The sequence below is a fragment of the Haliaeetus leucocephalus genome, unplaced genomic scaffold, assembly GCF_000737465.1.
Source record: "Haliaeetus leucocephalus isolate CR32 unplaced genomic scaffold, Haliaeetus_leucocephalus-4.0 Scaffold555, whole genome shotgun sequence".
Lineage (NCBI taxonomy): Eukaryota > Metazoa > Chordata > Aves > Accipitriformes > Accipitridae > Haliaeetus > Haliaeetus leucocephalus.
In genome coordinates, this window is record NW_010972991.1 from 16324128 (window position 1) to 16349510 (window position 25383).

The following is a 25383-nucleotide window of genomic DNA, read 5'->3' on the forward strand; positions in this document are numbered from 1 at the left end:
TTTTTGGGGGGCAGGGGGGGTAAGTCTGAGTTCGCTTCTTTATAACATAGAGGGTTTTTATACACGTATGATTTGGCTTGCTCCATACTCTTGGTAAATGGGCTGAAATGTTTCCAATGTCTCAGTAATGACTATCCATGCAATAGTCTGTTTCCTGACAATTTCTGGGTTAAAAAATTGTTATTTTGTTAATTAATACATCAACCTTGGAGGAAAAGAACAGCTGACATAATATTAAGTCTCACTAAAGCTAAGGACTCATTTAGTTGTGCAGTTTAATTGAGCATTTTCACTCACATGACTAGATTTTTACAGACTGCATTATCTTTAGAGGTAGTACTCTTATTCCAGATGTTATAATTACCATGTAGTACTGTTAAGTATTATTAGACTCAGGATGTCTGTCAAAATACAGGCTAGGCTACAGTGATGGATTCATATGCGGTGCTTGGACTGTAGTCGGATGAAAATCTACAACACCACAACTACTTGCATAGGTTCCACAAACTAGACAAAGTTTGGTTTGTAAGAAAAAAAATCTAACCTACAGCCTAAAGAACTGTGCCAAAACAGCAATGGAAAAAGTTAGCATTAGGGATGCCATGGGGAGACTGAGTAAAACAGAATTTCTTGATTAAGCAGTCTGGTCTTCTACTATCTTAGGCAACTAATCAGGCCATTACTTTCAGAAATTAATCAAGCCCCACCTTTTTTCACAATATAATTGGTCTGTTTGCAAGGAGTAATATTTGCCAGCTATAGCCTAAAATACATAAAATCAAGGTAATTTTAAAAATAAAATCCATACCCTGATGGAGCTACTTATTAAATTCACACTCCTCCCAGCTCTCCTTGAGTAACTGAACAGCTATAGAATACAAATGGGGAACATGTATCCTTCAGGACTTTTCCTTGAGCGAAGTCATGCATTTTACAATGAAGTCAGTTAATACAAAGAGTGACTGGATGGTGATTAAGTGTAACAAGAAGCCGAATTTTAGGTAGTATCAAAAAAGAGAGAGACATACCACAGCCTCATTATGAAGAGTCTTATGTTATTAACAGCATTTTATTTCTAAAAACCATATTGAGACAGAGTATAGTTGTCTCTAGGGTGGCTAACTTTGCTGAATGGGTTGATAAAAGATTCATTAAAATGGATGTCTCTTCAGGCCTTGCATGAGGTAATAACTGGTCTCCTGGAGCATACGAAGGAATTGCCACAGACAGGTTCAGAATAATACCATTCACCATGAACCTACATCTATAAGCTCCTAACAAGCAAACACACCACAGTGAGACACATAATGGTAATTATAAGCTGAGGCACTAAAGACTGGAGGAAAAGTACAATGAGCCTGGCACAAAACCACAACAAAATTACCTCACTTCTTCTTCTATCAGTTCTGTTTCTGAATGGGAAGCTTCATCAGCAAAAACATCCACTGTCTCGCTTCTTTTACATTGTGGATAGACAAAGAAACACAACCTTAGCTTTGATATGAATGTTGCTTATTTTAGGTAACTGTTTAAGAGAGGTTTCAGTGCTATGGAAGGTGAGAAGGTGTCAGCCATCTGCATGGTGGTTAAAAAAATGACCATGGGAATAAATTCTTAGACTATGGGAATAAGTTCCAAGAAAAAATATTCCTAAATTCAGCAAAATTACAAAAGAGAATATGACCAAGGTACAGACAACCCACCCCTACCTTGTTTACCCACATATTTAGAAAATTAGTGAGCCCACAAAGACTTTCTTCTTTGGGTCTGTCACACACAGAGAGCTATGAAAACCCTTCTCCTGCCAGTGAGTGGGAGGCTGCTGGAGCACACAGCAGCAGGGACTGAGCAATATGGTGAGAGGTATCATTCTGTTTTCTATTTCTCTCTCCTTCCAACAGCCAGCAGGACATACAGAAGGACAGGCGAGTAGCAACCACATGATTCTCATAAACACTTGATGAGAAGTTAAGCCTCTTTCACTTGTTACTCCTAAGGCTTCATTCTCTTTAGCTGTAGTATAAAAAGTCTTTTTTAGGATGTTAGGGATCTGACCCATTGCCTGTATTAGAAAGCAGAGAGGCATTTTTACCATTAGGATCAATATTAATGGCTTAGTGGGCAGGTTTTGTATTCTGCGGATCATCATGGAGCCACCATAGCTAACCACTATGCTAACAGATAAAGGCCTCAGAAATTTCATATTCAGTAGTTAAAATAAATATTCAGTTTGCCACAATCTGCAGCTGGCATTTACTTCAAGTGGAAAAACAACCAGGAGTTCCCAGAAGTGAAGGAGAACATGGATTTTGGCAGTGAACCGTTTGCTTTTATATGAAGCATTGGCACCACTGTCATTGCGTAGACTGAAGGATTTGAGACTAAGTTGAACCCTGAGGTGAAACTGAGTTGTTACCCTCAAGCTACAGCCTACATGCTGCAAACCTCTCGGTACCCTCAGCAGCAAATGGAGAGCTATATAGGCTTACTGACAGTCTTCCACTTGGAAGCTTCACTGTGTGGTTTTAGATCGTACACATATAAAGAACAATTCAACAGATGGTTTTACTGTCTGTTCTTTGTCCTCACATATTTTTTTTGTCCTTTTAACAGTAAAGACATGTGCTGTATGATCCAGGTCTTCAGAAATGAACCATCCCTTTTATAGAAAATATATCACTCCAATAACCTGCTTGGGCAGTGAAGCTCCTCACCTACCACAGTATACAACTATGCATTAATATCACAATCCAGCCATAAGTGTGGAGGGGTTGTTTTTAAAACACCTCAGTGAATTAAATACAGAAGTTCATAACTTTTCAGGTAACATTCTTGAGGGCTTATGCTCCCAAGTAACCTAGATGAAAGTTTCCTCTCTTCTCATTATAATTTATATCAAATGAATTACTTATATTTAAAGAGGGAAATATAATAGTCAAAGTATTCAACACTCATATAATATTTTAATGTATGCTAGAGCTGTTTGTCTTTGCTAACAGACTTTTCATTACAAAAAATACAGTTAGTGAAATGTCAAATAGTGACCTCCTCCACTTAGTTTTGCCTATTGTAGCACCCTTCTACCTTTGTGAAGGAAAACATGCATGGTAGGTGGCCTGTTCCCCTGTCAAAGTCTACAAGACTTGTCAGCATAACTCTCCCCTACACGGAGGACAGAGTACAGCAGTAAGCTTTTGCTTCTTAATCAAGCACACCTATCACTCTGAAACTGTTTGAGCTCTCTGTAAGTCACCATGCAAAAAGCTCTTTGAGTATTCACAATCTAATTTTATATTCCAAACCCATCAAAAATTAGAATTATAATCCCATGCTATTTAGGTACCACTGTAAACTCTAGTAACTACAGTATCTAACCAAAGGTGCTACAACATTTTGTTTTAACTACTGATTTATCTGCATTGTTCTATATTCATATTCTGGAAATTTCAAAAGCTACCTCTTTTCCCAATGCAGAAAATAACCATTTCTAATTTTTAATTTTTCAGATTTGTTACTTTTCTTAACAAATAAGGAGAATTTTCAACAAATTAATATATTCATTGATCTAAGCTTATGTATAGAGAAAGCCTTATAAAAGATGAACATTTTTCAACAGTAAGCAATCATAACAGCTTACAACACAAATAAAAGTTATTTTTTCCCAAAAGTAACTGAAAGCAGTTTATTTGAAAGCCCATGTTAAATTCTTTTACTGTGTGCAAGACTAAAAAAGCAAGCTATGACATCATGCCAATCACAATTTTAGTACTAGGTTGTTCTTGTAACAAAAAACTGAAGAAATAAAAATAGAATTGCTGTAGGATTACAGCACACTACAATTCAGCTCCTAATGCATCTTTTTTCATCTAGAAACACTGAGCACAGAACAAGAAAAATACAGCGATACAATTTCTAATTATCGTAATTTCAAACTCCAGCTAATATACTATGGTAATACCTGTCAGTGTCTGTGGATGGCTGCTGGATTTCAATCCTTGGACATGTTATTCTTCTACTAGCTATAGGAACTTTGCTGTTTAGTCACAGACACAAGATCCTCTGTTAGCATAACATAGATAAGCATGTCTACAAACAACTGAGATTTCTAGTACCAAGCAGACCTAAATTTGAGTCATAAGTATTGTAATGGAAAATGGGAAAATGGGAAGGAGCAGTATACTGCCAAATATCTAAATAAACTGGTGACTGGATATCTCACCAAATCACTCATCTATACCTATAAAGAAACTTAATACAAAATTATGTGCTGCTATAGTTTTTAAAAGCCAGGAATGTAATGCTTTTAGGTACTCTTGCAAAATAAACAAAAATATGAAGCAAAGCAAGATATTTTTGCTGCAGTAATATTTTATCATGCTTTATACATATGTAGTATATATATCTATACACATACATGCACACACTCATATGATGTATTCACGTGCACATTACACTGTGGCGTATGTGGTAACTACGGGTATATCTACATGACAGTCACAGGGACAACTAAACTGTTACATGCCAGTATCTGAACTACTCTTCTACTAGCTAAGTCAGCTAAGCAGACAAAGCAGAGAACTCAGCTGCAATCCCAGGCATATTGTGCTCCACACTGCTATGCGCAGACTGCTACAGCTACAGAAACTCAGTTGCTTACAGCTTGCTTAGGTATCTGTGCATGTCATCGCAGTCACTTTGGTGATTCTGCTGTAGACCTATCTAATCATGCTAACACATGATGGCATGGTACAACTATAAAAATGCTTAAGGAAAGCACATATAGCTATATCTATAGGGATTTACTCTTTGAAATATGTTTCGTCATCGATAGATTTAGTGAGGAATAGCAAAGCCCTGCTTTAAGTAGGGAGTTAGACCAGATAGTTTTTCAAGGTTCTTTCCAGGCCGAATTAATTTATGATTCTATGGGATGCAGTCAGAGGTTTATGCTAGTTATTGCACTCAAGTATCAATAAAACCAGTAAGTAGTGTCAATCCTGGAACAATTAAGACTGAAATGATAATCTGAAATACTTCATATCCCCTTTATCTGTAAAATCAGACCCAATTAATTTTGTGTATTTTAGAGGAACAGAAAAGCAACTTGTACATTTGAAGGGAAAATAGTAAAAATATGTAAGCAATTTCTTCTTCGTAGAAAATCTCAACATTAAACAAAAAGAATTGGTGAATGCTTTTGAGAAAGAGGCTTCTTAACTTCCAGTTAACACTATTTGTAACTGCATTAAAATGAAAGCAAACACAGCAAATGAGCTAGTAATAATACTAATTTCACTTAACTGGTTAACTTTAACTAGTTTAAGAATCATTTTCCAGTATTTTACTGAAACATAATTTCTTAAAAAATTAACCTTGCAGGCCACCATTTCCTTACACAGAGGTGAACCAATGAATGCAAGCAACATATATGTTGCCTTATGTCTTACCAATTTATTTACCTTGCACTAACTTCATCATATTGCATTTATTCATATTTTTATTCTGTGCCTACAATAGGAAATGTTTGGACGTATTCCTTCACTACAAATTTAAAAGTCTGAGAGACTTAGGCAGATTTTTGCTATAATGTAATATGTTAAGTGGGTTTTTTTACATTATTGTTTCTGGTACTTCTAACATACATTTTCATTTATATGGCCGGTTGCCTTTTATAGTACCTTGTATTTTGCCAACTACTTCCAATTTTCAGCATCTTTAACAAAGACCATCAATTGACACATATGAAAGAACTGCACTGCAGGAACACATATCTCTATCTTCATGAGATGATTCACTGAAGATCATGATAAAACTGATTAGCATTCAAAAGCTGGGAACACAAAATTCTCAAAGAAGAGAGCTGAAATCCTCTCCCCGCCACTCCCCAGCTCAATTTTTTAACTGAATATATGACTGCAATTCTCTCCAAGATAATAATCTAAATTTTAATAAAAATATTTGAAATATTCCAAAATATGTGTTTCAGCTTTACATTATAACTTTATTACTCATTTTTTCCCATTTCAGAACACAATATTTCACCCACTCAACTTGAATGTTGTATCATAATGTATGAGCAATGACAGGAACACTCAAGGGTTTTAATGAACATGTATTTCATGACTCAAGAGTAAGTGGTATATAAGACAATGCATAGAGAAGCTTGAGAGAGAAGCCATGAGAGACAATCATTTCCTAGTAGGGCTTGAATGCTCAAATGCAGTTCAGCAGAGCACTCAGACTATAGACTAATCAAGTGAATCAGCTGTAGGCTTAAAATTAAGCACATACTTAAATATGCCTTTGTACAGTGCAGTACTAAATGCAAAGTTTGAAAAGTACTTGGTTCTTAGTGGGTTTTGTGGGATTTTTTTCCTCAGATCTTAAATATAACTTTAGTTGAACAAGGCACACTGTATTTAGTTGGCCTCTATTTTCCAGTAGCATTTTAAAAGACCAATAATATGGCAGACATTTAATTAGTAAATTATCACAAACAGGGCTTAATACTGCAAATGCGTGTTTATCTGTCTTCTCAACTTTTGGCAACAGGCCTGTAACTCTGACCACACTGAAGTCAACAGTTCTGTCACTTGATGAGGCCAGGATTTCAATCAGATCATTCCAAGATAAGCAGTTATGTAAGACTTTATTATTTTTTAAGCTCTTAAATTATGAATGAGCGAAATAGCATACTGCTTCTGTTAAAGGCATTCTGTAAATCCATTGATCTTAACAGAATCTGATCCATTTCAGTAGTCTTCATTCTATTAAAGTATGTTCTATGTTTTACAGTCTACCTAAAAGTCATATTGGTTCACAACAAATATTCTTATCTATTATTTCTTTTTCCACAGCTTTTTGGAGTGAAACTTAAATGGAGTCAGAGAGTACTAACAAATAAGCTTCTTTTTCAAGTTACAGATCTGGTTTTTTTCCCCTGATATTTACCTACGTTAGCATCTATACAGTACTAAATCTAAGACAAGTGAAGTAAACCAGACCTATTTAATGTGACTATCAAAAGCAAATACAAAAACTTTGTTTACACTAAGCACTTTCCAGCCTTCTTCAAATGCTGTCCATTTTCAGTATGCTTGTGCACTTTCCCAAGAAGAACTAATAAGCATGGCCCTTGCCGTAAGCACAAATTAAGCGTATACTTCAAACACTTAAAATTGAAGAGCCAGCAAACAGTGGCACTCTGGTTCAAAAAGCTAGGGAAGAAATATGGTCTCAAGTAAGTCTCTGTGGCTGCACTAATGTTGAGCCAAAAGACCCTTACAAACTTCTCTCTAGAGAAGAGAGAAACTTGCATTAAAATATTGAAGGATTAATTCTGGTTTTTACAGGATTTTTTTAGTTTCAAGTCAACAAAGTCACTTATGTTCTCCTTCAGTCTCTGAATTCCTTAAACAGAATTCCTGTTTTAGTCAACATATACAGCACAAATGTGAATCACAATTTTATTTAAACAGCCTTAGGGCTGCAGGTGAACTGTGACTAATTCCTTTTATATAAATCTCTCTCTTCTGTTTTTAATATATATTATCATTTTATATGGTTTGTTATATTCAACTGAGTATAATCTAATAGCCTTCCAGTGATCTGCTTTAGATACATAACTATTTCTCCAGGGAGATATATTGACTTGTATCACCACAAAAGAATAAATAGAAACACAAAATTCAAAGTATGGTTAATAATTAATTTGCTAATAAGTAATTAATTCAATATTCATGCACAATTTACATGTTATTAAGTATTTGTATGCACAAAGTTACAGCATTTGAGACACCAATGTCTAGCATTGTTCTGTATAATTTCACAACAAATATTTTTGAGATACATTTTGTAACTGTTAGTCTTCATCAAGGAAAAGTTCCCGGTAACTCTGTGGGGGCTTCATTTAAGAAGTTCAGGATTTACCAGCATTTTGGACCCACACCATATGTTTGTTTGGTTTAGTCAGCCAAAATATGCCACTGGCATAATCCAGCTCCTACTTACAAGATATGGAAGGGCAGAAAGAAGCAAGCTCTGTGCACATTCACAAAGGAAGTAAGTAAAAATAAAGAAGAAAAATGTTGCAAGAGCAAGAAGAAAATGAGGGAGAAGCAGTAAAGTCAAAGAACTAATTGCAAGGAAAAACTGTCCACTCCCTTGATCAGGAGCCAACTGCAGCTGGGAGGAACAGAAGATTGTGAGGTACACAGCACTTTGCATGGGTTATGCATCAATCACACAGGAAGATAGGTTAGACAGTTGGAACTGGGAGTATTTCTAAAAGTAAAAAGTACGAGGCCTCAAAGACACATTCCCCAACACTGTGAGTGTAGGCAGGTATTATCAGTCAAAAAGCCCTTTCTCATTAAAGCAGCCCTGAACAGTAAGAACATGTTTTAAAAATAGTTCAAACATAATTAATGTTCTTTTTCCATTTGTAACTGAATAAAACAGCTTAATCTTGGAAAAAGACTAGCACATAAATATGACTTAGTCCTGAGTCAAGAGGGAAAGACATCAAGAAAAATATACTTATTAGGAATAATTTTGGTACAATTATCAATTAACTCTTATTACAAAGATTAGAAACACATTTTAGCTATATCTGTAACACTACACTCTTTACTTACCCATAATTTTCAGCTGAACCATTGACTACATGATCTGCCCATGAACTTGCACCATTGTACCACCTTCACAATGCAGTTAAAATAAAGAAATGTTACAAAGAAACATAAGTATTATTACTAACACTCTAATTCTTATGACATGACCACTTCTCAATTAAAATGGGAAGCTTTCCAAATGTTTCCAAATGTTTCCAAATCATTTTGTACATTTCCTATTTTCTCTCAGGTATGAAGAAAACCATATCTTTTTTAATTAAAACCCAAGCAAATTATATTTAATTTTTCCTGATGTAATTCTTAGTATATTTCACTTTTATTCTTTTCAGCAGTTTAGCCATTAATTTCAGTTCTATAAAGACTAACTGATGCCTTATCTTTTCTTACACAAAAGTCTTCATGTTCTTCATGGCTATTGAGTGTGTGGAATAATTAAAAAGTCATCGTGGAGACATAACAGTAACAAAAATAACATTCTAAGTTATAGTTTAAAATACTGCTTTTAACTTCAAATATCTAACTTTTTCAAGTTTATTATTTTTTCTATTTGATAGAGTGGTTGGTTTTTACAGTTATTTAAGAAGCAGAATAAAACTCACTTCACTCAGATCAGACAATGAAAACTAATTAAATTTTATACCTGTATTATTCTTCCAGGTACTGAACATCATTTCAGCAAATCAGTTGAAGACAACATAAAAGACATGTAGAAAGATTTTATCTTAAGTAGAACCATTGAGAAAAGAACTAATGGGACAAAAAAACCACTTTCATTTCAGAAAGCAGGGGATAAACTGTTTATGTGCCATTACTCCAGTATATTAAGAGTATATACAAACCATCCAACATTTGGTTAAGGAGTTTCAGCTGGACCTCTGGAGTTCCATATTTTCAGGATCTTGCTTGGGTAAAGCCTTGGAACTGCAGTAGTCCCACTATTCAATGATTTCCACATGACAGGGAGAAGCAAGGCAGGGATTTTCAGAAAATATCAAGGGATGACCATATTATCAACTTGAATATAAATCTTCTTTGTCTGTACTGAAAATCCTAGCCAAAGTCTGCAGGATGAACTTTTTAATCGCTTGAATACACTTATCCAAGGGTTTTCATGAATCTGTTCCTGGGAATCACAGCAGGTTTTTTTGCATGACTCCATTTTTTTCCAGACTTCTCAGATTTCAGAATTGGAATTTTGCAATATGTTTACAAACTAAATAACCCCACACCTCCTGGTCATTATGTCGAGACAAGACAATATGGAGTGCAGTATATGTGAATGTCACTCAGCTGCTCTTGTTTCTTCTATATCAAATTGGATGGTATGGGGAATGGCATTTTTTTTGCATGTTTTGTAGCCAGATCAGTGACTGGATGAAAGTTACTTTACTTTAATCTAATTCAGGTTTAGATTACATTTAGATTTAGATCAATCTAAATTAGAATACAGCTGGAGAATGACAGGTATATCTTTATAGTCTCCCTGATCATCCATATCCTTAAAACTGAAGCCAGTCTCTCCAGTTTGCCAGTATTTTAAGATTCTTCTGTAAAAGTACTTTATTATAGACACCATAAATACATAAGCATGGTTTTAAAATTGCAGTGCACTTTATTTTTTGTTAAATATGGCTGCATTTATTCATAGCAATCAAAAACAAAATTTCTTGCTATTAGTTAGAAAATAATCCCTGCATTACCTGCTCCCATACTGTAGACGAAAATCAGACACTGACTTAAAAATGGACAGAGAAATATGAAAGATCTAATTGTACAAAGGAAGAGGAAGATCAACTTGCTTCTCTCTTCAGATTTCTTCTTTTTAGACTTTGCCTAGCTCTTTAAACATGAAATGATGTTATTGAATAACTATTTCCAGGCTGCAAAAGTTTTCATATTACACGTCAGATTTTAGTTATGTTCACTCTGATATACTATATGCATATCAAAATTTAGGAATAACAATAGTACTTTCAATCCTAGCACAGCAAGCACCCAAAATCAATTTGAAGGCATTCAGTTAGTCCTTTTTTAAGCCAATATGGGCAGTAACACGACAAAAGCTGAGGACCTTCTTAAGTGACTCAGGTTATTAAAAGAATGAAATTGAGGATTCTAAATTGTCCTGTAATCACTCCTAGTGACTGAAAAGCTTAGCCATTAGATATATGCTGCAGTTAAGTGGGAAAAAACTCAGTACTATTCAGTTTTCCTCCCACATCTAATGAACAAAAAAATTTTCAAGTTAAGAATTATGTTTTAAAAAAAATCCAAAGTCAAGTTAATGGAGGGCTAAAGGAAAATGAAGTACTTGAAACTATGGAGATTAGTTGTTCTGTATTTAGAGAAATACTGCATAAAGTGCACTGTTAATTTAAATCTCATTAGTCTAGGCCAATTAGAAATTTTAGACTACACTTCAGGAAAAATGTATTACTTAACTTCATCTATTTTTATTATATAGATTAAAGTACCTTTCAGGAGTATAGGTTGTGTCGTCATAATATGAATTAGGCACTCTTCTCTCCTGCCTAGTCCTCCTGAATATGGAATAAACAGCACAGATATTTCAGACATTTTAAAGGGTGCTTCTTTCATGATGTTTTCCCTCACTGTACTATTAAGATAGTGATGAACATAGAGCACATTTATCTACAGTTCAGTGGTATATTCTGAATCTATTTTTTCATATATCTGTCATTTTAAACTTCTACTTTCAAATTATATTCAGAAGTAATTAACAACATATTAAGAACACTTGATCAATGCACACATATTTCATAGGAGTGAAAAGTTACATCAATAGAAAAACAGTATTGGAGCAGCTAAGAAATTTCACCAAAAATAGGATATGGATGTTAGAAATTTTCTGACTGGTAAAACAAAAGTCAGGAAAAAAAATGGAAGCCAAATTTTGTTTCCTTAAGTGAAGCAACAGAAATTCTGCCTGAAATAAACCTCGTATCCTGCACAAAATGTGCACGAACCAGCTTTTATTGACTTCCAAACACTACCCTCAAAGGGTAAGTGAAAAAAATGAAAATAGCACGTTGTGTGGTGTTCTCAGTGACTAAGCTGAGCTCTGAGATAGGTAAGTTGAGAAAGAATTTCATACAGTGAGGTTTTCAGCAGATTTTTATTTGGGAGGAACTGCTAATATTTTAATTTTAAGAACAATTGGGATAATAATCTTGAGAACATTACTCTGTCATTGAGATCGTGTGTATGACAGCCAATTTAAAATGGGTGACTGTCAAATTATGAACTAGCCTGTATAACTCTATAGGATTGTGAATTGGGGGATATAAATAGAGGCATCAGTAAAGCTCTACATGTCAAGCCATGTTGTCTTATATATGTTCAATCTGAGTAGCTGCAGCAGTGTGAACTGACTGATACCAGCTAGTGTTGCCATGCTATCACATTAAAGAGTCAAGGAAAACTGGAGTGGGGTACTGAGCAGCAGGGTGTTCTTGAGAAAGCCCTGGGTCCAAAGGGCACTGAAGCCCCTGAAGCTGCACATGTGCCTATTGACTTTCTCAGGCATATGCTGGAGTAAGTATCTTGTCAATGCCGCCTCTGTTTCTTTTGGGAGGGAAACAGTTGGACTACTTCAAAAGGAGGGAACTATCATGAAGACAAAATGACGAGTGCTGCAGCCTAAGAACAAACTCAGAAATTAAGGGTTTTGATAATGTAAATGTGTCCTAGAACTAATGAACTAAAGACTATCAAATCTGATAAACAGTAACTGAAACAAACTTCAGCAGAGAAAAGATGAAAGAGAACCAAGTAGTCACTCTGTGGGGGAAAAAAACGCTAGAAGAGACCACAAGACTTAATGGGCTGGCTGTGAATGACGACAAGATAAGCAATGAAAGGAACCATGAATAACAAAGAAAGCAAGTAATTTTGACTAGTGTATCTGTATGACATATTTGCCTGCAGGACACCAACGCTGGTGGATTCACAGTCAAGTGAAGTATCTTATGTCAAGATACAAAACTCTCTGTCCCGGATGAGAGACTATTCCCTGAATGCTGGACTGTGCAGAACAATGTTTGCTATTTTGATGAACAGTGGAAAGTGGAAAGTTATTTCACATGCTTGATAAAGTGAAAGCATAAGACAGGAAAAAAGGTTGTTTCTTGGTATCAATATGACATTGATTAAGCAGATGGAACTAAGACGACAGGACTAACACCTTAACCTACAAAAATAATGTAATTTAAAATAAGCATTAAACAGGGGAAAAGTGCAAAGATAAATGAGGAAATACTGTTTAAAAAGTAATTTTTCATATATTTCCAATAAATAAAATAAGGAAGAGGAAGTTACTTAGTGTTTTTCAATGGATAATGAGGAAATGAATAAAGATTATGCTTTAAATGGTCCTTAAATACCTAAAGAACTGCTGTCAGAATATGGAAAGACAAAAAGGATGAAAAACTAGGAAAAATTATAGTGGCTATGAGGTACTCAGAGTAGTTTCTATCTGGTAAGATGGCTCAAGTAACTTGAACGCTAACATTACCCACAGCCAGCCTGGATTCAAGAGGACCAGAGAATCCAGGATCGGTTCCTAGGCACAAGGAATCTCAAGATACTCTTCTAATATCTAGAGATATTCCACTTAGTTTCAGATTTTCCTTTCTGACCCCAGGAGGAATTAACTTTAATAGCCTTCTCTTCAATAAAGCTCTGGAGAAGATTTACTCCATCTCACTGCTTAAATCCCAGCTTTTTCATCTTTATGCAGTACTATCACTTTTGCCCCTTATTTTCATTGATTTTACTTTCTTTTTTAGGAAATTAATTTCTGTAGAAAGATTAAGATTTGCAAGTCAAGATCCTCAAACTAAGACAATTTGATAATAGCTCTAACTTTCAGCAATATCTTAACAGTCACAGGTACAACCAGCAATCTGAAACAGATTCAGATATACTAATGCAAATGTGAGTATATAACGAAGGGAAAAAACAGTATATAAAAACTAACTATTGAAATAGCATATGTATAAGCACATTTCATCACATACGCTCAGAAAACAAACCAAAAATCCCTCTCCTTATTAAAGTTTCTACATGCAGACTGTACTATTTACAAACTTCCTTTACATTAGTTTTCATGTAAAACAGCATCATTTCAAAACAAATATCTAACTGAGTTCTAAAGGTTATAATGTCCATTATACTATAGCTTTGGAGAATTTTTAAAAAGCAATATTTATTTGGAAGGAATACTTCTATGATATCATAAAATTTTCAGATTCTATTTTGTTTCTGCATCCAAAAGTAGTTTTACACTTACTAAAAATATGGTTATATATGATCTGAGTCCAGAGCAAACCCTAATAAACTTCTCAGAGGAACTCATATCCAGAGGGCAGCCATGAAGTTAATATACCAAGAATTCTTTAGTTCTTGCTGTGGAAAATTTTACATGGTCCCTCTTGTAAAGCAATACCCATATCAACCATGATATCTGCTATTTGAGATGTGAAGCCACCACTTCCTTTTTATTGGCTCACAGTTTATCAGATTTATAGCCTTATTTCCATTCACACACAACCATGTAGATTTTTTCCTGTTTTGCAATATTTCTGAAAATATCCTAATCACAGTACTACACCAGCATGTCTTATTACAACTCTTAAAAGCCACTGTATTTCAAGTATAATTATTTCATAGACATTATTATGGGCTTAACTTCTCTCTGCCATATATTTCATATATAAATAGGAACTCTGATGTTCTGTAATCACACACAGGTATTGTGAATGTATACAAGTACTCATAAATTACAGAATAAGCACTATAGAAATATCTACAACATAAGCTTATACTTTTACTTTTCAATCTATTTTTCAGTTAAGCAAAGTATGAGATTTCAGGAAGACTCGATTTCTATGTACTTTGAAGTAGATAGATAGATTTTTCCTTATTATTTCAACGAGAATAATAAGTACTATAAGCACTTTGGAAAATTCCAGCAAAAATAAGGGTTATACAAAGACAGTTACATATAATATCCATATAACCTAATTTATGAAACTAACTTCTATAAAGCTATTCATCTTCTCTTGGGATTTACCCATAGTCCTGAGTAGTCAGTTTTAGTTGCATACATACTCACAGAGTATTATAAAACATCTTCATTGTATGTGTTTATCACTTAAAACATACATCACATTCTCATTTTGGAAACTAAACACAGTACAGTCAAAGTATAAGTGGCAGAGCTAATGATATGCTCCACATCAGTTATACCTCTCAAGATCATAGTAAGCACCCTCAGAATAGGTACGGCACATCTTACGGGAGCGAAGTAATCTGATTGCATCTTCACAAAATAGAGGATATATTGTGTGATCCTGGCTGCCAAAACATAAAGGGTGAACACAATGAAAAGCAACACAAAGATGAAATGAGGACAAAACAACATGAAAAGCAAGCAATGTCAGCAACAGAACAAAACAATGGAACAAAACTCAGCTGGAACTTTGGTGAATTTTGCAAAACTACTTTTAAAAATTGAGGTATATTTGCCTGCAGCTGAGACTATGAGAAAGGTATCACTCCAGTTTTATCTATCGTAACCTTTAACACTGCCATATATGTATGACATTCTGTATATGAAAATCACAGTATTAGCAGGTATTTATGTTTGTTGATTTAAATAATTTTCTTTATTGTTTTTTTAAAAGACATTAGAATGATGTAAATATAGCATCACCTTCATGGACCACCAATTATATACTATTGGCACTGAAAAAATGCTTAAAAAGTTAAACACTTGAAGACTTACCCAGTGTTTATCTACACACTATTAAGAAAACTAATGCTGATATTAACTCAACACTCCTGAGTTTTCTACCACTATACACAGATTAATAAAAACAGAAGTGGACATGTAGGTACATAGCAGTACATGCATTATCCACACAGAGTCACACAGAGGAAAACATATACCTGGCATCTCTGTAACGGTGATCTGTGGACTGGGTATACCGGGAACGAGGTAAAGTAACATAATGACTGAGTAGTAGATGGCAGAAAGAAAAATACAAATATGAGACAATAAGATGGAGAAGGAATGATACACATCACACAACAGAAGACACAAAAATCTGAGAATACAGAAGCTACAAAAGCATTGTGTAGAGCACTGAAATTATTAACAGAATTAGAAATCTGATATACAGTTCTAAAGGTAAAATTATCTAGATGATTCACACATTTATTCTGACAAGCCAGTGGGAGTCTATGGATCAAGTGGATAGCTAAAATTTTGGCTTTTCTACATTATTTCAGTTAGGAGGAAAAAAATGTATAAATGTCTGTTTGAAAGCAATCTCAAGAAGTCAGATTGCTTGTTCCCTTGCTTGAAGGCAGTGATAACTTCAGTATGAATAATATCTTTGGAAGAGGTTTACCTAGTCTATTCAAAAGGCTACTACCATTGGGAAATCTGTCCCCACATAGCTAGCTCCAGAACTTTCCCATTTCTGAGCGTAAGTTTTCCTAATATTTATCCTATTGTAATAAAAGGTGAATTTAGATGAAAGCCTTGTTATTATTTAAATAATTAATGAAGAGATATAATATCTGTAACAGAATATGCCAAAAAAAAGTGCATGCATTTCAAAATAACAAAACCAAGATATTTGCTTTTTGTTTGTATTTTGAAAAATATCAAAATTTATATATTTTAAATATATTTGTTACAGCACTAGATATTTTCCAATTATCAAAAACAGAAGAATGTTATTTCTCTTTTAGTATAAATATATGCACACACTACAGGCAAAATAGTTTTGAAAATAATATTTCTCTTCCAATTTACAAGGTATTATTAGAATGCAAAGGAATCCCTGGTTTACAAGTCCTCTGAAGTTGGGGCACCTTGAAGGAATGTCTAATCACACAAGTCCACATTGGAAGTGTAAACTGGCTTCACAAGAGACATGGAAAACTTCATGTTTATCCTCCACTTTTATTTCTCAGATCTTTATTTGCTTATAATTAATGATTTTCTAGTAATCAAACACATTGTTACAGGTAGCTATATTACCTACATTTATTATCTTTACCTCTTTTGCATGTGGATAAAATGTATTATCAGCCACATGTAAATATTCTTTATAAGCATATTAGGTTAATTATATATAGTACAAGAGATCTTTGTGATCACTTTTTGCCAAATAAATGCAAAAGCATAGTCATCACTAAAAAGCTTCTAACTCAAAGTCCCTGATTATGCGATTTAAACTTTGCAGTTTGTTACAAGAATGAGGAGCCATACACAACTCAGCAGGGCCCAATTTGACATGTACGCTGAAAATTTGAAGATGAGATCCTAAGAAGGACTGACAATTAAGAAAATAATCATAGAGCTACACTGCAGGCTACAAAAGGTATTAGGGCTCTTCAACTAATGCACAGACCTGAGTACCAAAAGCACTCTAACCATCACAGCCTGGCAGTCAGCATGCTGCCAAGAAGCATTAAAAAATAATTCCATCATGTTCTTAATATTTGCTTTAGAATATATGCACACCCACAGGAAGAACAATCAAAAATGTAGGAGACTATCCCACAGTGATGATGGCAAACAACTGCATAGCAGCTTATTCTCACCACTATGTGGTGACATTCCCAGGCTATATCCACATGAATACACCCTTAAATGATTTAGATGCAACCCTGCAATTAACATCACAAAACTCTTGCAAATATTATATTAGTATTAATAAGCAATTAAGTGTTTCCAGCTGGTAGATGACATTTTAATGATAACAATTCACTTTCACTTCCCCTTTTATCTCCCCAGTGAATTGTTGACAAGTTTTCTTGATAGTCTTTCAAAAATATAAGACATCAATAAATATAATATATTCAACCAGTTTTTAAAGAGCAAAGCTTTAAACAAAACTAGGACTTCAAGCACAACGTGTTACAGAACTTGAATTTCAGGGGAATGCAATTGCAAGCAGCTTAATTTACTATCCATAAGAAGGAATACCCCAGACTGTTCCCTTCACTTACTTGTATGTGAATGAAACACCATCAGTTAATGTTCTGCTTAGGATTTGAGCCCTAACTACTTTTCAAATCCCCACTAAACTATTCTAAGTGCCCAACCTCTGGTATCAAGTTTTGTCCTAATACTTCTAGAAACTCAGAGCTCTAGTGTTCTTACCAAGTTCTGAGACTTTTGCTTGCGAATGTATGGCAGGCAGTTCAACATTCTTTTTTTTTTTTTTTTTTTTTTTTTTTTTTAAATTCAGGAATTCAGAATCAGAGTAAGCTGGCATTTAGATACAACCACATATACAGTTTGATATGTAATAACTTTTAACGAGTTTGAAATATGCTTCCTCTTCATCCAGAACTCTGCTTGTCTATATAGAGAAGCAAGGTAAGCTTTAGCTTATGCTTGACCTGATTGTCTGGCATTATTAGCTATTCATACTTCTCCCTATTCTTTAGAGCCCATGTTATCCATGCTATCTAACTCATAATAGATAATAACTCATTATAAAATTTTCTTACAAGTGCAACATAAAAAATGAGATTGTCTGAACTCATTAAGAAAAATCAGTTCTATACATGAATTAACACAGTAACTTACTAGAGTACAAGGCATTCATCATAAATCAAGAATATATAACCTAATGATGTTTGTATATTTTCATAATATCTCTAACTATATAACAATAATAAATATAGACATATTATTCATGTAAGCATGTGTCTTTCTTTGTCTGGAAATGGTTTCTGTTGAAGTACAGTAATATTTTCCATAAAATGTGCACGGTTAGTAAAAAAGAAAGGAAAGGTGCATGCCATGTCTGTATGGCAGAGTTACCAACATCGCATAGGTCAAAATATGATAGTAGGTGCATTAGGAGGCAGCATATTTTTCTGTGCTTTATGTATATCAACATTTAAGCAAAAGGCTTAAATGCCATCTATCTTCCGAGCATCCAGTCAATACTCCACTATCTGCTTCTTTATTATTAATACTTTATGTATTTATCTTAAAATCAATTCTTTATGTTTTTATTAATGTGTTAACAACATAACACCAGAAATGCCTATCACATACCTAATTATTACTGACCAAAACTGAAACAGACGCAATTTTCCTTTGGCTAATAGCCAGTCTAAAACACTTAAAATCACAGTGTAAGTAAATCATAATGTAGTAAAATCATTAAGCTTTGCATTGCCTAAGTGCAAAAGAACTCCAGAAATGTTTCGGATCTGCATCTAAAATAAACATTTCTTTTGAGTTCTTCATGAAGATCATGATCTCATATGCACATGTAGATGGGAATGCTTGGAAGACCATGGAGATGTAGAAAAGGTTTAGATATAGCAGATTTTTAAAAAGATAAAAGAAGTCCAAGATACTTTTTTTTTTTGTAACCTTCATTTAGACTTCTAGCCTTTTACCACACATTCCTTACATGCTACATTATAGTACTTGATGGCAGAAGTATATCAAATAATGGTATGGCAAAATGAAAATATTTTTCTGCATCCTCACATATTTCTGAAACATTACACATTTTGTTACAGATAGCATATATAGAAAATTTGCAGCAGCAACTCAGTTCACTTATAATGAAGTTAGTCTGATAAGACAGAATTATAGGTTTTGCAATACATGATTAATGTACACACACACACACACCCCCGCATCAGGTGAAAAGAGATTTCCACTATTCTGACAAGAAGATTCCAGACATATAGGCAAAGATGTTAACTTTCCTTTTTTAAAGCGAACAGAAAATGATGATTTAAAATTTTCTGATGTCACTCACCTATTTTTCCATTTCCTTACACCTTCATAAAAATTCAGTTAACCATGAGGGTAACAAGACAGAGGTCAGTGATTCAGTGACCAATTAGATTGCCTAATTGGAAGTACTTAGTATCCTGGAACAGGCTTGACATACCAGAACGGTCTTAGAAGCACACTTGAAAACACACACACATACACAGAGTATCTCACTTGAACCATCCATGGCACAACTTTCTGTTCTTACTGTGAAAGGGGTGTTTAACCTGGTCTTTACTGCTTGGGATATTTTATTCAATGGTAAAGACACGGCATTAGAAGATAATCTATTCCTTTCAATTTTCATTCTCTGTGACCAGGTCCCACAATTTGATTAACATTCCAGCTTCCCTATTAGAGTAAGAAGTTGACCCCCAAGTATTTCTGTGGAAAAGATAAAGTACTGGAGTACTATTACATCCTGACAATCTTGTGCTTATTGGAATACCCATAAATAATTCTGAATGCAAAACAATACTTTCTGTTCCACTGTTAGACCTACATGAATCAAACTCAGTTGACACAAGAAACTTCTATCACCCTATTACTGTTTATCTATTCTGATAGTCAGGTTTTTCCAGTGTATTATCTGATTGTAATTTAATTAATACATTGTATCATTGGCAACACTACTATCCTCCATTTTTAGTAACACTCTCTTACACTTTTTCAAGTGAAATAGAAAATTAAATGTATGATGACTATGAAATTATTAAGACTGCTAAAAAACAAATCTAATTTTTTATTGGTGTGAATGTGTCTTTAACCAAATACTCCCAAACTTTACAGGTTACAATTTTCTGAAAATGTAGCAACGTGAAAAAATAGGAATTAGCTTAATCAGACTGCAGAGTAAGAAACAGGTGGTTCTTTGGGTTGATTAGTCAGAAATTGAGGGGAAAAAGACCCACTGAAAGTGGTAGAAAGGAAAAGAGAGAGGGCTGGCATATGAAATTTAGGGTAAGTACTGTGGGAAGGAATGAAGTAAAAAACTGGGCCTGGGATCAAGTTAGGACTGCAAAATAAAGCTCAGAGTTGCTCAAGGGAAGAGGAGGCTGGAATTAATAAAATGATGTGGCTTCAGGGAAAAGGTGGGCTTATACTTCCTATTAGAAGCTTACTCATTCCAATGATTTTAAGCAACTACTACAACTAGTTACTTTTTCCAAACAAGTGAGGCCAGTGATATGGTTCTAAAAGTTTAGATTCTCATCTGAACAAAGCAGGAGTTAATGTGCTCTGTGGCAGAATGTTTTCCGAGTTGCTTCGTAAACACCTGGGAAATCACACCTAAAAACTACATAAATAAAATGTGAAGTCAAGCTCTCAAGCTTTAGAAAATGGCAAATGCCGTTCAAGAATAAAGCATTGGTCATATAATTTCCCCTGCGACATTTCATAGAAAAGATTAACAGAATGCTTTTATTTAATAGTTTAGGGTTTTTTTTAAAGGAGCTCATTTTCTTTATGTTTAAACATCAACAGTTTTTGCACCAATAATGGTATGGATGCTTTTTGTCACATTAAGTGTATAGAAATTCCTGCTTATGTCCTGGGATAGACGACATCCTAGAAATATTCCAACTGATTGCAATTGACAGCTTGAAGACTTTAGCTGTGAGACAACAGCAATTATCAGCAGAGAATTTGTGAACTGACACAAATTCAATCAAGATGACTTTTAACAAGAAAATCAGTATCACATTATCACAGTGCTCCCCATAATGTATTTGATGTTTCTGCTCCAAAGGGCATAACACTGAAGTCTTTTATCAGAACTGCAAAATTTTTCACATGGGCATTTTGTATGTGCATTTTATTCTGAAGAATGTATCTATGACTTTTTGTTGTTTGTTTTTTAATTCAGCTCAAAAATTCTGAATCATGAATCCTTACAGATGTAGCTACATTTGCAAGACTGCACTTCTCTTGCCGCCTTCCTACTCCATCCCTCTGTTGGAAGTTATGATCTTTCAGCAGATGCATGGAGGCACCAGGTGGGTGGTGCAGATAATTGTCCAATTTAACAGTAATTTCACTGTGAAGTAATGTGCCCACTGTAAATAACAGCAGCTAAAGAGCAAACAGTCTCTTTCTGCCATCCTTACTGCAAGGCTAAAACATGGCAGTGCATGCGGACTGCAATCCCTTCAGCAGTTAAATCCATTAGGGCTCATGAGTAAGAGCCCTGGGAGAGGAAATTGTATTTAGCAACATTATAAGTAACTGCAAACAGAATCTGTTAATGGAAAGTGTAGGATAATCTTACTTATCTTACTATTGTACCAGTAGGAGTTCCTACTGGTACAATCTCTAGTATGTTTTTTACTTGCAATTGTAGGCGTAGATATAAAAAAAAAAATTAGGAAGTGCAATATGCTATTAATGCACATGGTAAAATTTTGAAAAGAGAAAAAGAACTTAAAGAAATGCTGCAATTATTGAGATTTTAGTTGATGCACACATTTTATGACATAGCTATAAGCAAATTTTCAGCAATGCATTTCTTTTACTTTACTGGGTATTTGAAGAAGCAAAGAAACAATGACATTGCATACCCACATATGGGTATGTACCCATATGACACACAACGAAAAATTGAAAATATCCCAGATTTTCCACATAAAGCATCAGGCATCCTTTATACTCTACAATATCTTTGTATCTGTAATACACACTTAAACAATTGTACTGTAAAATATTAACTAAATAATAAATGACAACTTAATTACATATTATTCAGCTGTGTATTTATAAAGAATGTGAAAACAGAATTATCTGTTAAGCTTTCTGATTTTACAATGGTGTCATGTCTCAAAAAACTCTTTTCCTAGTTTGACCTAATCTGGCACCTAGCTATTAACAATGCTGGATTAGGAGCCTGCTACTTATAGATAAAGCAACTGCCAGTATAAAATGACTTTTGGAAATCTAGAATTTATATTGCTCTTGGCCACATTTAATTTTGTGTTAAATAACAGAAGCAGCTAATTAAATAGCATCTTATCTAACATGCAGCAGACTCATGATAGTGAATTATTTTGGTCTTCACTGGTTTGATTACAGTAACCAGAATTTTTGGCAGGTATTTTGGCATTTACTTTAAGGCACGTTTAAAAAAAAACTTTCAACGTCACGAAACAAACAAAGTGTTCAACAGAAAGTCTGTATTTAAATGTGCTAATGAAATCACCTCACTAATAGTGGTGTGATAGTCATGCTAGTCCCAGCATACCAAAATACCTTCTCTGAAGTGATTTAAAGATAATGGAGAATACTTCTTTAAATAATCATGGCTGTGACTACCCCGTTACTTTAACAGAGCAGATAATATCTTTTGTTCTTTAAAATGGAAACTGCAATAGTCCTGATGAAGGGATAGCTGAGTCAAAATTTTTTTCTCTCCTGTTTTCTCCTAAGTGCCTAGTAGAAAAATATTTATACTTTAGGAGTTTTCTCATACATTCCAACTGCAAGACTATTTGAGTTAGGCATTCTCTGAATCCCCTGGCCTACTATATCTACACTAAATTCAGCATTAGTAATTTCATGCCTCAGGGAGAGCACCTCTAGGATAAAGACTATAGTTAGTTGCCAAATAGTATCTAAGCTGGTTAGAGCTGTGGGCCTGAGTACAATTTCCTTACACTGTCTTGGTGTTTGTTGTTAACTGCTGATATATCTTTCAGAAAGTAATACACGGATATAGTTCTAGCTGATGTCTTATTTTTGGAACTATGCTGAGTTTCTCACATTGTTCCTTTAATTCACCTAATTATATTGATAGCTTAAATATAAAACTCTGAGGTCAAATCTGGCTGTTTCCAACATTTTCTCTGTAGTTGGATTAGTTTCAGTTTCTGAAGTGGGGTAAAAGTCAGCTTTAGGGAGTTTATTAGAACATGTCAAACTGAGGTTTACAAGGTTATCCCATTACAGATAAAAGATCTCATGGAACTTGGGGCTGCATTAGGTCATAAGCACTCATATTTCTTTCCATTACAAATTTAGGCTATTTCATAAAAGAGTGTGGGTACTTGCAAAAAAACCTCCTTGCTTTTTGACAAAAATGTACTAGTACATCTATATTAAATGTGTAGTTAACAAATTAACTTGATTTTCCACTTTGTTACCAGTATACACAGTACAATTCTGATATCTTTGATAATACAGCAACAGATACGAATTTTAACTGTAACTTTACCCGGTGAACAAAAATCACTATATGATTTGATAGCAACATTTGGCAGATTTAAGGGCTTGGTGTTTGAAATTAAAGCTATCTCAAATTAAATTTAAAAAATCATGTCTTTCAGCTTTTTAAAAATAATTTGATTTTCATTTCTAACTATACATTCAGTTTTGAAGGAATGTTTAAATTGCCATTAGACTTGAGGTCATTAGACATTTTTGTATGTGGTTTCATCTAACTCCTTAATGCCATATATCTTAGAGAACTTTACACTGAGTTACCTAGAAAAAGAAGGAAAGAATTGTCTTCCTTATGTTCTCAGTCATATTTTGACTTAGCAGCTGAGCACGTCTACAAGAACGTACTTTGAAAAAGTCCCTTTTTTGCAAGTAGCTCCATGGGATAAATGGACCATGGAAACAACAAACCATCAGAGCTGTGGGAAAGCAAAGTGTGATTTTTTTTTTTCCAGAGGTAAGTGTGGAACAAAAAAAAGGATGACAAGTAGAAAGATTATAAACCTATACAAAGGTTCAGTTTTTCCACTTCTCCAAACTGCCTGCAGTTCCAGCAGTTTTCAGAATCAATACAATGAAAGAGTTACTTTAGGGGCTTGTGTACACACCATTGTTTTTTATTATGTAACACAGAGAGTATAACAAATACTCACTAACAAAATTTGAAGTCTAATAATCTCTCCATTCATAAGACCACTGTCAAACTAACAATGAATATAAAACATGATAAATGTTTGGGAATAGTCTTTTTCTATTCTCTTAAGTGTTGCCTAAAACCAATATGCTTCCAGAGACTGTATGTTGCAAAAGAGGCATAACTAGTCAACAATCTGATTACACAGGCAACCACTCACCATGTACAAACAACAGAACTTGTGTGTTTTGGAAAATACAGGTGACATAAACCTGTGTTCAGAGATTCAGAGCACACCTAACAATCAAATACCTATTCATCTAGAATGGTTGTGTGAAAATTCAATAATCGCATCACCAACAACTTTCTGACTTTTTTTTTCTGACATAGTCTGAAAAAACCAATTCTCTATCTCTAAACTAAGCCAGTCCAGTACGGATTAATTGATTGAAGTGATGAGGAAAGATTGTGGTTCTGTATTTCAAGCCACCTTTCACTGCTATTCATTTATCTGGGAGGCAGCAAGTAAACTTGCACAGTGAACAAACCCAGGAGCATTCTATAAGGTATATATAGGCTCTAAGGACAAGATTAGATCCTATTTCAAGGATGACTGGTCTAAAAAATCAACATAATATTATCCCAAAAGCATTCTGTTCTTTTAAGGAAACAGCTCAGAATCCTTAAGTTACTGCCTTCTGTATGAAAATAAGATAGCCTCATGAGCCAACTAAATAGCATTCTTCTTTTCTATAACTTAAAAAGAAATATCAAATAGTTTAATGCAAAAAAGAGTTAACCTATTATCTATTATACTTGTAATGAATACAGATGAATACAGTTAACATTCTGGATGATAAATACTTGATTGCTTTTCACTATCTTAATTTTTTTGCCCTTTTGACTTTTTTTGGTCAAATTCAATTACAAATCACTTGAATAGATATGCACTTTTTTTTTTTGTACTCTTTTTTCTAACTTACCTAATTAGGAACAAAAAATTGTAATTCTTTTTTCTGCAAAATTTTGTCTTACATTCCTTACAATCATTGACCATC

At 34.2% G+C, this 25383-nt stretch overlaps 1 protein-coding gene across 5 annotated transcripts in view; it reads right to left on the minus strand.

Moving 5' to 3' along the window:
• Positions 1–25383, minus strand: part of RIMS2 (regulating synaptic membrane exocytosis 2) — a 487588-nt gene that overhangs the window by 139330 nt on the left and 322875 nt on the right. For 3 of the 5 annotated variants that reach the window (XM_010577008.1, XM_010577012.1, XM_010577009.1), the window contains one exon: positions 15606–15671. The exons of the other annotated variants lie outside the window; for them this stretch is intronic. In XM_010577008.1, the coding sequence (XP_010575310.1) occupies positions 15606–15671 (66 nt within the window). The remainder of the gene's footprint in view (positions 1–15605; positions 15672–25383) is intronic. 5 annotated transcript variants of the gene reach the window in all.